Source organism: Myxine glutinosa, chromosome 14, assembly GCF_964187855.1.
Source record: "Myxine glutinosa chromosome 14, kmMyxGlut1.1, whole genome shotgun sequence".
Taxonomy (NCBI): domain Eukaryota; kingdom Metazoa; phylum Chordata; class Myxini; order Myxiniformes; family Myxinidae; genus Myxine; species Myxine glutinosa.
The window spans coordinates 36,564,818-36,579,817 of NC_136274.1; the positions used below are offsets into that span (position 1 = coordinate 36,564,818).

Here is a 15,000-nt window from a genome sequence, read left to right on the forward strand (position 1 = left end):
ACGGGCCTACAAAACAGGCCTCAAAGCTATGCGAGTTAATAAAATGGTGGATATTTGTTTATAATTATATGAAGCCACTCCCAGAATGGGTGGTGCTATGGGTGGAGCTACTCTGCAAACCGAGTAAGCCACACCCCGGACAGACACCCAACAGACAGACAGACAGACAGAATCATCTACGGCTATTATAATATAAATATATATATATATATATATATATATATATATATAAAGTCACGTGAAAAAGTAAGAACACCCCATGTAAAGTTTTGACTTTTTCAACATATTTCAAACAACAGCTATTTGATCTTCATTTCAACAATATTGATAGTAGATAAAGGTGATATAATACAACAAATATGAAACATTTACATTTTGTAGTCCATTATATAATTTAAATAAACATAAATGCAAATTTCGCATTTGGAAAAAGTAAGTACACCCTTGGCTCTAATAGGTGGTATTGCCCCCTTTGGCAGAAACAACCTCAAGTAGGCGTTTCTTATAACTGTCTACCAGTCTCTGACATCGACTGGGAGAAATTTTTGCCCACTCCTCCATGCAGAATTCTTTCAGCTGTGTGATGTTTGAGGGGTTTCGTGCATGCACAGCTCGTTTCAAATCCCCCCACAACATCTCGATGGGATTTACAATAAATCCGGGCTTTGACTTGGCCATTCCAGAACCCTCCATTTCTTTCTTTTCAGCCATTCCTTGGTGGATTTACTGGTATGTTTAGGGTCATTGTCATGTTGCAAGGTCCACATTCGGTTGAGCTTCAACTTGCCGACAGATGGCCTCACATTATCCTCAAGCACCCTCTGATACAATGAAGAATTCATAGTGGATTCTATGATGGTGAGCTACCCAGGCCCTGATGCAGCAAAGCTGCCCCAAACCATAATATTTCCACCACCATGCTTTGCAGTTAGTATCAGGTTATATAATAACCACCTTTAGAGGCCATTTTTCCCCGCAAAGCGGGGGTTGGCCTTTTTCGGGAACCGTGGTTGTTGTTGTTTTTCGGTCCCCTTTTTGAAGCAATGTCTTACGGCCGGATGCCCTTCCTGACGCCAACCCTTTTTGCCGCCTTTAACGACAAACAGGGAATTACCAGTGAACTGGTACTCAATTAGCCGACCTCGGAAGGATGACAGGCTGAGTCAACCCCCCTGGTGTTAATTCAGCGATTGACCGGGATTCGAACCCAGGATCCTTGGATCCTAAGCTGGCACCCTCGCCGCTAGCCCAACACCAGGGTCAGTTAGTATCAGGTTCTTGTGGTCAAATGCTGTCTTTGGTTTTCGCCAAACATGTCTTCTGGTACTGTGGCCAAATAGCTCTACCTTTGACTCATCTGTCCAGAGCACATTGTTCCAGAAGTGCTGGTCTTTACTTCGGTGTTCATTGGCAAACTTTAGTCTTGCCCTGATGTTCTTTCTGGACAGCAAAGGTTTCCTCCTGGCACACCTCCCATGTAGATCAAATTTGTGCAGCCTCTTTCTAATGGTAGACTCGTGCACTTTGACATCAACAGTGGCAAGAGCTACCTGTAGGTCCCGTGATGACATTCTGCGGTTCTTAGAGACTTCTTTCAGCATCTTGCGGTCTGCTCTCGGGTTGAACTTGCTGGGGCGTCCTGGCCTGAACAAGTTGGCAGTTGTTTGGAATCTTCTCCACTTGTAGATGATCTTCGGACAGTCGAATGATCGATTTCAAATTGTTTGGAGATCTTTTTAAATCCCTTCCCAGACTCGTAGGCATCTATAACCTTCTTTCTGAAGGCCTCAGAGAGCTCTTTTGATCTAGGCATGGTGAGTGGTGACGCTGCAAACTTCAACAACAAAGAGCAAACCAAACTAAATGTCTGAGGTTTAAATAAGACAGGTTCCTCCAAGATCCTCTCTGATGATGTTCTACTCATTTGCACCTGAGCTGGTGCACCTGATTCTAATTTTAGGTATTTGATGTCGTGATAAATGTCGGGGTGTACTTACTTTTTCCACATGTGAAATTTGCATTTATGTTTATTTAAATTTTACAATGGACTACAAAATGTAAATGTTTCATGATATTTGTTATATTATATCACCTTTATCTTTCAATATTGTTGAAAAGTAGATCAAATAGCTGTATGTTGAAATATGTTGAAAAAGTCAAACCTTTACATGAGGTGTACTTACTTTTTCACGTGACTGTGTATGTGTATATGTATATATATATATATATATATACATATATATATATATATATGTTGTTTTTTTTTTTTAAATATATACACACCAAAACATTCGACCAAAAAGAGAAATTCAAAACTTTCCAAGAGCACTAGTTGTCAATGGTGGCTTGTATATACCTCAATGAAGACATGTATTTCCCGATGAACCCTTAAGAACTCGTGTAGAGCAGGAACTTTGTAAATGTCCCTCACACCAGCCTCTTGCAATTTGTTGACGTTCAAATGCTGGCATAGTAATCTAGTAACCTGAAAAAGTAGAAAATATAACATTAACAAGCACACATATATATATACATCTCTATATATAAGGGTGGCCCTTATTTTTGAAAGTTTGAAATATTAAGCTCCCACCCTTTACAACTGGTCCATTTGCCCTAAAAACAAACCAGGCCAAATGTCAGCTAAATTCATAAATATTTAGAGGTAGTCCAGCACCCTTGAACATTTCCCCCTGTAGGCCATGTGATTGAGGTCACGTAATGCTAAAAACACATATCACAGATAATACAGTATGTTTCACAGAAATAAATAAACACCGTTTGATAAAACATGCTTGTGAATAATTATCACATCTATGGACTAGAAATATTAAAAAAAATATATATATATATATTGTTGCAGATCTCCCGAAGCCCGTTCCACGTTACAAAGGGGGGGATTAAACCCCTTTTTCCCCCAAGGGGCTTCGTGTCCACGAGGCCGAATCGCCACTTCTGGAGCAAGCGTGAAAAAGGGTATCGGGTCAACGTCGCACGTACCTTTAACCCACGCTGCCACGAAAGCGGGGACCGAACCTCGCACAAGCCATGCTTAATCGAGTACGCCCGAGCGGTATGCGTATCACGTGACTCGTGCCGTTACTTTTATGGAACCCGATTCGAGCGGTTCTAGTCGTACCATGCGAGGCCAATCAATGGAAGGGACGGGAACGGTCAAATAAGAGGAATAACAATTTATTTACAATGTACAATAATCAGGATGAAGGAAAGGGGACACAGAGCAGAAGCTTAACCAATCTTAAAGGGGACCCGGCCTTACTCGAATGTTCCAAACCCCACCTCTCATCGTCATGGTTAGCCACTCCCCTCAAGCCCTGATTGGCGGCTCGTTGCTTACCGGCCACTCCCTCCTGCAGCGCCTCCCTTCGGCCTCGCCAGACTTGTTCAGACCTGCCACGTGGCATGCTATCGCCAAAAGAACCACCCTACTCACGGACCTGCTCAACGCAAAAACTAACACAGGAAAGGACTACGCTTACATTCACTAAGAAATAACTGAACTATCTATCTCGAGGCTACATGTTGTGGTGCGTCTACCTACGAGGGGGATTATCCTTTATTCCAAAACCACAACAACATATAAAATCTTGATTCTTGAAGGTGCCTGGACTACCGCTAAATATAAACAGACGTATGTCTGCAGTGTTTCTTTCCCAAATGGATCACATTTAGGCCATGAGAACATTCAAATTAATATTGTAAAATTTTCACCCTGTTTAAGGGCCGTGCTAGTGTGTGTGTGTGTGTGTGTGTGTATAAATGAATGAATGATCGTTTTAAGGCCATTTTTCCCCGCTAGAGCAGGGGTTAGCCTTGCGGGCCCCATGACAATCATGGTTCCCTGTTTGAGGCAATGTTTTTATGGCCAGATGCCCTTCCTGACGCCAACCCTTGGTCACGCTCTTACGATGCGCAGGGATACGGTGTGCCTATTCTGCATCGGCGTACACACCATGATCATTCGTCCAAGCAAGCTGGTACTCAATTTGCCGACCTCGGAAGGATGACAGGCTGAGTCAACCCCCCTGGCGTTAATTCAGCGATCGACCGGGATTCGAACCCAGGATCCTCGGATCCCAAGCCGGCACCCTAACCGCTAAGCCAACGCCAGGCTTTGTATGTATGTGTATTTGTATGTGTGTGTATGTATGTGTATTTTTACATGTTACACACACACACACACACACACACACACACACACACACACACTAGTTGGACACGAGCCTGCATGCAATACCTGCAGTTTCTTCCAAAAAATCTTTAAAAGGACTGAACAAATATGTGGAAATATTAATAATAATTTAACATACAATACGTTATTACGATGAATACTGCAAAATAGATACAATGCATAATTGCCTTTCTCAATCACAATTTTCAGATTTTATAGTTAACTCCACCATCGAAGGTGGATGGAGGTTGTGTTTTCACCCCTGTCTGACTTTGACCAGGATATCTCAAAACCTTATGGGTGGATTTTGACGTAATTTGGTGGACAGGTAGAGTGTGTGCCAAGGAAGAATCGATTGGATTTTGGTGAAGATCTGTATCCGCATCCGGATCCGAGAAATTTTTTTATTTTAATAAGCGATTATTCACCATTGAGAGATGGGGCCAAAACGATACCATAGCAGGATATCTCAAAACCTATTGGACGGATTATGACAAAACTAGGTGGATGACTTGGGTTCAGGTCCAGATCCGGCCTATCAATGGGATACAAAACGTAAACTGTTTAGCCTGGCAAAGGTATGCACTACACCGAGTGCCGTTCTCATTACCAATTTGTTGAACACAGCTCATGGATTTCAAACACTGTAAAGAGTAATAATTAATCAACAAAAGGCAGGAAACAAAAATGACTCACTTTTTCCAATGTGATATGCTGCTCTGTCTCAGAAAGCATTCGGATGCACTCTTGAGCTAGCCGATCCACATATTCTGGGCTCAAATTTTGCTTGTTGAAAACTCTGACGTGTCGGTTGTTCTCATTTTGCTCAGAATCAGATAACACTGTCTTATGCACCGCACGCAACTGTTTAAAATATTCTTGCTGAAACGTTGGAGTGGTTTGCACATTCGAGATTGGCAAGGTGCTCATTTTTTTGAGTGGCTGGATTGAAGCCGGCTGGCCTGAAGTCTGTCCCGGAAGCGGCTGGCCCGAAGTCTGTCCTGGAAACGGCTGACCCGAAGTCTGCCCCGGAAGCGGCCGATCCGAAGTCTGCCCCGGAAGCGGCCGACCCGAAGTGTGGCCCGGAAGCGGCCGACCCGAAGTCTGCCCCGGAAGCGGCTGACCCGAAGTCTGCCCCAGAAGTGGCTGACCTGAAGTCTGTCCTGGAAGTGGCTGGCCGAAAGCCTTCATCAAAGGAAACTGAGGTGTTTGATTCAAAATATTCTGGATAAAAGGACTTTTACCTAATAATGGTTTTTTGTGCATTCGAGAAGTTTCCTGGCCAAAAAATTTTGTTGGTGCCATCCCCCCTTGAGGCCTTAGGCCTGTCTTCTGTTCTTCAAGATTTTGAATCAACATATGTGGATGCAATCTTTGTGCATCTGCCTGGCTTCCCTTTAAGTTGATTTTACCAAGGTCTGGCCATTCCTCAAATGTACAAGCAGATTTTCCTAAAAAGAAAAAAGAAAAAAAGAGGGACATTAACAGCCAAGTACATTAGAAACAAGCGTTACGCCTAGGTCCCCTGTCGGGGAAGTGATGCGAGTTGACAAAGCGGAAGACGCAGAAAACAATAAAAGAATATGATATTTCGCTCATAAGGTTCAGACATACATGGAGGCGGCCATCTTAGATTTTGAAGTGGCGACCCAATTTTCAATAGCTTTCTTCCTTATGCATAGATACACCCACACACCAGATTAGAAGTTGGTACTTCGCTTATTTTTCAAGATATTCCGCTCACAATGTTCAGACATACATGGCGGCGACCATCTTGGATTTTGACGTGGCGACCCAATTTTCAATAGCTTTCTTCCTTATGCGTAGATACACCCACACACCAGATTAGAAGTTAGTAGTTCGTTTATTTTTCAAGATATTTCGCTCACAAGGTTCAGACATATATATGGTGGCGGCCATCTTGGATTTTGACGTGGCGACCCAATTTTCAATAGGGTTCTTCCTTATACCTAGATACACCCACACACCAGATTAGAAGTTGGCAACTCGCTTAATTTTCCAAGATATTTAGTTCACAAGGTTCAGACATATATATGGTGGTGGCCATCTTGGATTTTGACGTGGCGACCCAATTTTCAATAGCGTTCTTCCTTATGCCTAGATACATCCACACCCCAGATTAGAAGTTGGTACTTCGCTTATTTTTCAAGATATTCCACTCACAAGGTTCAGACATACATGGCGGTGGCCATCTTGGATTTTGACGTGGCGACCCAATTTTCAACAGCGTTCTTCCTTATGCCTAGATACACCCACACACCAGATTAGAAGTTGGTACGTCACTTATTTTTCAAGATATTCCGCTCACAAGGTTCAGATATACATGGCGGCGGCCATCTTGGATTTTGACGTGGCGACCCAATTTTCAATAGCGTTCTTCCGTATGAGTAGATACACCCACACACCAGATTAGAAGTTAGTAGTTCGTTTATTTTTCAAGATATTCATCTCACAAGGTTCAGACATACATGGCGGCAGCCATCTTGGATTTTGACGTGGCGACCCAATTTTAAAGAGCCTTCTTGCTTGTGCCTAGATACACCCACACACCAGATTAGAAGTTGGTACTTCGCTTATTTTTCAAGATATTTCGCTCACAAGGTTCAGACATATAGTCATACCCCGTTTTACGCCATTTCGACCAACGTCAAATCCGACTTTACGCCACTCTTCTAGAGTAAATTTCAGTTCAGCGAACGTCATTATGTGCGACTTTACGTCACTCCTACGGACGTGAAAAAAATTAAATTTTTCCTTAAAAATATATCTAAAATAAATAAAATAGTACATAAATTAACAATAAAAGAAGCTAAAAAAACAATTTAAAATACAATATAAAGCACATTAAAAAAAATGTACGTACAGTATACTGTACTGAACGTACGCGTAGCTGCTGGTTCTCATTCAAAACAAAGGCGACGCCATATGCATTTTGTCCTGTGCTGCGGTCGCGTGCTTGCTTTGCCTTTCACTGGTATTTTTGTGATTATTCCTTCACTGTGAAAAGGTTCCTTTACTGTGTAAAACAACCAACGTAACGTGGCAACGGCGAAACATGACGATGCCGGCTCGGACGACCATCCGTGGCAGACGTCACGTCACGTCACCATGCAGAGTGTGCAATGTCCGCGACGAGGTCAGGCCCCATGGCCCATGTGAAACGAACGACCGTGTCATGCCTCGAGCCGGGGTGCCTCGTCGGGCACCTCGCCGGCATCCGGCGTCGACGAACCGATCGACGTGTGCATATGCACATGTGCATGGATTTGCAAATGCCTGCCTGTACGTCGTCGTTTCTGCGTATATCTCATCGTCCAAAAATAAAGAAGCAAGCAACTTCGGCTGCTCGAGGAAAGAAGGGGCACGCCTACGACTCGGAGGCGAGCATCGATCCCCGGGGCGGCCGGGTTCACGGAACCCTGAGCTCGTTCATTCGTCACAGACGACACGACACGACAACCGGTGAAACTGCTCGGACACGTTGGGTAAAGCACGCCGTGGTGAGGCGGGCCGCGAAGCCACTCGGCACACAAGCCAGCTCACGGTCGACGCGTAGCTGCTGGTTCTCATTCAAAACAAGCGTTATGCCTAGGTCCCCCGTCGGTGAAGTGATGTCAGTTGACAAAGTGGAAGACGCAGAAAACATGCTATGATATGATATTTCGCTCACAACGTTCAGACATACATGGAGGCGGCCATCTTGGATTTTGACGTAGCGACCCAATTTACAATAGCGGTCTTCCTTATGCCTAGATACAGCCACACACCAGATTAGAAGTTGGTACTTCGCTTATTTTTCGAGATATTTCGCTCACAAGGTTCAGACATATATATGGTGGCGGCCATCTTGGATTTTGACGTGGCAACCCAATTTTCAATAGCGTTCTTCCTCATGCAGAGATACACCCACACACCATATTAGAAGTTGGTACTGCGCTTATTTTTCAAGATATTCATCTCACAAGGTTCAGACATACATGGCGGCGGCCATCTTGGATTTTGACGTGGCGACCCAATTTTAAACAGCGTTCTTGCTTGTGCCTAGATACACCCACACACCAGATTAGAAGTTGGTACTTCGCTTATGTTTCAAGATATTTCGCTCACAAGGTTCAGACATATATATGGTGGCGGCCATCTTGGATTTTGACGTGGCACCCCAATTTTCAACAGCTTTCTTCCTTATGCCGAGATACACCCACACACAAAATTAGAAGTTGGTACTTCGCTTATTTTTCAAGATATTCATCTCACAAGGTTCAGACATACATAGCGGTGGCCATCTTGGATTTTGACGTGGCGACCCAATTTTAAACATCGTTCTTCCTTGTGCCTAGATACACCCACACACCAGATTAGAAGTTGGCACTTCGCTTATTTTTCGAGATATTTCGCTCACAAGTTTCAGACATATATATGGTGGCGGCCATCTTGGATTTTGACGTGGCGACCCAATTTTCAATAGCGTTCTTCCTTATGCCTAGAAACAGCCACACACCAGATTAGAAGTAGGTACTTCGCTTATTTTTCAAGATATTCATCGCACAAGGTTCAGACATACATGGCATCAGACATACATGGCGGCGGCCATCTTGGATTTTGACGTGGGTTGCACCCACACACCAAATTCGAATGCGGTCCTTCGCTTACGCACGCACGCACGCCCGCCCGCACGCACGCACGCATGGACGGACACACGGACGGAGGGGAAAACCATAGTCCCCCTTTCGGTCCGCTGTGCGACGGGGGACAACAAAGGCGACGCCATATGCATTTTGTCCTGTGCTGCGGTCGCGTGCTTGCTTTGCCTTTCGCTGGTATTTTTGTGATTATTCCTTTACTGTGTAAAGGTTCCTTTACAAGTTTACTGTGTAAAACAACCAACGTAATGTGGCAACGGCGAAACATGACGATGCCGGCTCGGACGACCGTCCGTGGCAGACGTCACGTCACCGTGCAGAGTGTGCAATGTCCGCGACGAGGTCAGGCCCCATGGCCCATGGCCCATGTGAAACGAACGACCGTGTCATGCCTCGAGCCAGGGTGCCTCGTCGGGCACCTCGCCGGCATCCGGCGTCGATGAACTGATCGACGTGTGTATGTGCACATGTGCATGAATTGAATATATATAATGATCGTTTTAAGGCCATTTTTCCCCGCTAGAGCGGGGGTTAGCCTTGCGGGCCCCATGACAATCATGGTTCCCTGTTTGAGGCAATGTTTTTATGTGCATGGATTTGCAAATTTGGAATTTGCTGCGAAGCCGCAGCCTCCTCCAGTTATTTACTCTAGTTTTTACGGTGTTTGTCTTCATTTTAAGGCATTTTTAAGACATTACGCCCAGTTTACGTCAAAAACCGAGTTACTTCACGGCTTATGGAACCAATTAATGACGTAGGCCGGGGTATTACTGTATATGGTGGCGGCCATCTTGGATTTTGACGTGGTGACCCAATTTTCAATAGCGTTCTTCCTTGTGCCTAGATACACCCACATACCAGATTAGAAGTTGGTACATCGCTTATCTTTCAAGATATTCAGCTCACAAGGTTCAGACATACATGGCAGTGGCCATCTTGGATTTTGACGTGGCGATCCAATTTTCAATAGGGTTCTTCCTTATGCCTAGATACACCCACACACCAGATTAGAAGTTGGTACTTCACTTTTTTTTCAAGACATTTTGCTCACAAGGTTCAGACATATATATGGTGGTGGCCATCTTGGATTTTGACGTGGCGACCCAATTTTCAATAGCGTTCTTCCTTGTGCCTAGGTACACCCACACACCAGATTAGAAGTTGGTACTTCGCTTATTTTTCCAGATATTCAGCTCACAAGGTTCAGACATACATGGCGGTGGCCATCTTGGATTTTGACGTGGCGACCCAATTTTCAATAGGGTTCTTCCTTATGCCTAGATACACCCACACACCAGATTAGAAGTTGGTACTTCGCTTATTTTTCAAGATATTCCGCTCACAAGGTTCAGACATACATGGCATCAGACATACATGGCGGCGGCCATCTTGGATTTTGACGTGGGTTGCACCCGCACACCAAATTCGAATGCGGTCCTTCGCTTACGCACGCACGCACAGACGGACGGACACACGGACGGAGGGGAAAACCATAGTCCCCCTTTCGCTCCGCGGTGCGACGGCGGACAAATAAATCTCTGCACATGCCATTTTGACTTTGCAACATCATTGACTTTGATTTTGAGAGCTAATTCCATCACAGAGCTCCAAAATTAAATTATGCTATGAAAGGTCCTTCATAAATTTTGAACCATAACATCCTGATGTGGGTCTTATAATGATAAACACAGAAGCCATGTTCCTCCATAAGTGATTGCTGCTACTTCATGTACTTGCTTTTGACTTGGAGTTTTCCCTCCCAACTTTTACTTGTTACAATTTGTACCATCTGTTCAAAACATTTGTTGAGATATTAAAGTTTACTTTTTAATCCAGAGGTCACAGCTTATCAAGATGTTGTGGAAGAAATAGGTGAAACAAGGTGAATGGTTGACAAATTGACAACAGGATAGGGGAGAACAGGCAAGGACGGAAAGACATATGCAACATCAGATCAAGTCGACAAACCTACAGGTGCAGAGAAGCAACAAGGTTGGAAAGATTAGGAAAAGATCGAAGATAAATCTGGGATGCTTTGAGATGGCATTGCGTTTCTGTCTTGAAGGACTGATGCAAAGAGCATGGAAAGATAGATCAGGAAATTTCTCAGATACCAAAAAATATGGACAAATCAAATGGTGGAGAGCAGAAAGCCTAAGCTTTGAGGTGGCTAAAGCAGTGTAGCTCTGTGCCACCTGGTGGGGTGGGACAGGGAAGGACAAAATGCAAAGAAAGCAGGAACGAAAATCTGAGAGAAAAGTGTATGAAGAAATCTGAGGCCACCACACTGTTGTGGTAAGAGAAAAGGCACTGAGCTTCAAACTTGAACCAAAACATACCAATGGACGCGAGCGAGTTGGACGACAATACCTATGTGAGGGTAAAAAGTGACAAGGCCCAATTCACACATGGAGAAAAACAAACGAGGTTTGAATCGTGTTGCAAAACCAGGGCGATTCATCAATGTGTGTTCCGTCACTCAGACCGCTCTCACACCCCCCCCCCCCCCCCCCCCCGATAATTTAAGCAATGTGAATCAATATTTTATCATGACAATACATATTATACCATTAAAAGGTTTAACACAATCGTTTTGTCGCATGATTTAAGAAGTTTTTAGATTAAATGGAACCTCCTTTTGTCACAAAACTATTGGTTCATCCTTTAACCAGAAAGGTACCCCTCACGAACCAGTGCTCCCACGCTCAGCGAGCACGACCCAGCGCTCTTAATAGTAAAAGCAACAATGCAAATTACCATATCTGAAATAACTGAATCACAACATATTCTTACCAGGTGCAACATATGTTTTCAAAGAAGGTTTTGCAGGCTCTGTTCTTTTGGTCAAAATAACATCGGAACCATCAGCTTGAAGCATGCAGCCATCAGCCACTACCAGCAGGAGTTCATTCAAGTTTTGGAAGCCATATTGCTCTGGCTGAAGTTCTGTCCCAAACAGTTCACTGTAACGCCTTGCAAGGGCAGACATAGAGATCTTCTCAGATTCCTCCAGGATCAAGTAGATTCTTGACTTGAGCTCAGGTATGCTGGCACGTATCTACAACAACATGAAAAGGAAACAGTATAAGTTTTCAATATTTGTTACACAAATGACAGATAGCGTAAGATTACATCATTTCAGAACTTCATCAAAAAGTGTATTACACACACACACACACACACACACACACACACACACACACACACACACACACACACACACACACACACACACACACACACACACACACACACACACACACACACACACACACACACACACACACACACACACACACACACACACACACACACACACACACACACACACACACGATCGCGAGGGGTTCCGGACAAGACCGTTGGCGGTGCCAGCTCAGCGAGCCTATGAAGGTGTGAGGGGGCACGGTATGCTTGACCCCAGCTTAATCTTTTTCACCCACTCTATTAACCCTCTCCCTATCCCTCTTTTGCCCGGGTGCAGGAGGCGCCAGCTACTGGAGAGTGACGAGTCACCGTCAAGATTCTGAGGGCGGGCATGTTGCATCTTACTATAATTCACCAAATGTCCGTCTGTCTGTCTGTCTGTCTGTCTGTCCGTTCCCAGGTACCGCAAAAACGACTGAACCGATTGCAATGATATTTTTGGTGGGTAATCCTGGGACCCCCTGGAGTAAAATTGGCTATATTGTTTTTCCAATTTTCCAATTTTTCCGATTTTACAATTTTCCCAAACACGATAGAATAATATTTAGCGATATGAACAGTGATGTGGCTTTTATTGAAATTCTACAAATACTGTTTAGATTTTGATGAGAATTATGAACCTGCTGCGAATGTGGAAGTGGACAGATTACGGCAATGAGCGGGTTTGATAATATCCCAATACAACCGTCATTTAAAACAGTATTTTGTTAAAGTATCAATTGATGATTGGAATTGAGTGAATACAATTACGATTTTGAATTCGTAATTCTATTCACCCAACCGTACAGAACTTCACATCAGGATTTAAATATTTGTTTATGTCACGAATGTTGTTAAAAGTTTATTTTTTATATTAATGCTATTTAATTTGTGATTGGAGTTACGCTGTTTGAAATGAAAAAAGAGATATTGAGTTCAAGTGAATGACGAAATGCCATGATTGTTTCTACTTTCTAAACGTGAAATTCGCAGATCGCCATATGCAGATTCGCCATTGACTGGGTATGGAACAAACGTACCCATTTGTTTGCGAACGGTTACGTTTTTCATGGACGTCCTTCACGAACTTGCTGTCCATGTCTGACGTGCGACTGAAGGTGCAACAGGAATGTGGAATTTATTGGTTTCATGCTTTAGCATTTGCCGTTTCTGCATTGTCTGTTTGCTTCTGGCCTCCCACCCGTGCGTAGCATGGGTACCTCACTAGTCGGGGATAATTTGGGAATGTACATATACTGAACATACCTGTACATACCTGCCTTGTGTTTTCTTATCCATATTTGCCCTTTGAATACTTGTCACCAAAAGTTATTTCCTTAAGACACTGTGTTTTGGACTCATTCTGTCAGTTCTGATTTCGGAATCGGATAAATAAGGGTTGATCGTGCTTGGTAAGCGATAAAAACGATTGCATACGTGGTCTCTGGTAAGATTAGTTGCATAATCATCAGCACTGTACTAGCTCATTTATGGTCTTATGTGTATGGTAAAACAACATTGGGTGTGGGACGCAGATAAGAGTGCAAGGGTGACTGATGATCGTGGTCTTTTAAAGACAAACCGTCATGTGCCGAGTTATCCAGCTGAGGCCAGGGTTGAGACCCACCAGTTTTTTTTTTTAAACAGAAGAAAGTCACTTCCAAACAAAAAGTAAACTAGATCTACTCTGCTAATTTAAGTAAATAGTACACATGTTCCCTATAGCAGAGGTATCTAGATTACAGTAGATCTAGGGTCAGGTCTGAATAACATTGAGGTGTGTTCATTTCCCAAGTTTCTTGCAGAACGCTCACCAGGTGACTTAATCATTCGAGCAAGCACTCCATTCAAAACCGTTGATAAGGAATGGCTGGCTGGCTTGGCAATGCTAAATGAACACACCTCATGTTAATTCCTCTCTTTCAGTTCAGTGTTAAACAGCTGTAGCGACTCTTTCAAAAGGTAATCATGTGGGTTTGTGGTATATAATACAGTATATGTATATGTATATAAGTGAAGTCACGAAAAATGGAACACTTTCATTTTTCTCAATACAGGGCTTGATATTTTCTTATTACAAATAAAATATCCACTATTTTACACTTGTATGATGTGTAATGGGGTCTCCTCTACCTGGAGGGACAACTTCAGTGCAATATAACAATTTTTGGTTCTTGCGTGACAGGTTAAAGGCCAAAAAAGGGGGTATTTTTGGCATTAAAATGTAAAGTAGTTAGACTATGACATTTCTTTGATCAACTATTATTAGCAGGAAGGTTTTGAGGTGTCTCCTTATTTTTTTATGTAAAATTTAAATGCTAAGGTTTATTTCAGTGAAAAAACTATCGTTCTACCCCTCTTCATTGCGGAGTAATTGAGATGCGAAGATGGCGCTATTTTCAAAGTGAGCTCAATTTGAGTGGTACTAATTATTACTTTACTCCTTTACAAATGGTAACAGAATAACTATATCTTTTGCATTTTTCTGTTGTAGATACCATTCTCTGTTGAAGTCTATAAGTAAAATTAAATAAACATATCACATCATAAAAAATTTTGTATGAGAAAATCATAAAAATATTTCCGTCCCCTTATGTCACGTCCGTCACACCCTAATTTATTCAAAAAGTAAGAGTTACAAAAATATGAAAAAATATGCCTGAGACAGCTTCAACCATTAGCTATTCTCAAACATCAAATGATTAATTTGTGCCTTCATGTTAATTTGTAGAAGGGGAAAATAATGATTCCGTCCCCTGAAGTGTCACATCCGTCACAGTGTGACGGATGTGACATAAGTACCAGAAATGACAAACGGTCTTGTTCGCAAAACACCAGAAATGAGAATACAGTCTTCCAGTGGCCAAGAAATGATGACATAGATTGTGTCCACCCATTTGCAATTTTCTGTGGCCCGCTAGACCTCACTGGAGTTGACCCACTGGAAGTCCCAGCCCTCAACAG

The 15,000-nt window shown here is 43.1% G+C and overlaps 1 protein-coding gene across 3 annotated transcripts in view; it reads right to left on the minus strand.

Annotated features, from left to right (window-relative positions):
- Positions 1-15,000, minus strand: part of LOC137415827 (uncharacterized) — a 240,735-nt gene that overhangs the window by 194,423 nt on the left and 31,312 nt on the right. For all 3 annotated transcript variants that reach the window (XM_078768483.1, XM_068101345.2, XM_078768484.1), the window contains 3 exons: positions 11,644-11,908; positions 4,886-5,640; positions 2,357-2,485 (listed from right to left, as the gene is read on the minus strand). In XM_078768483.1, the coding sequence (XP_078624609.1) occupies positions 2,357-2,485; positions 4,886-5,640; positions 11,644-11,908 (1,149 nt within the window). The remainder of the gene's footprint in view (positions 1-2,356; positions 2,486-4,885; positions 5,641-11,643; positions 11,909-15,000) is intronic.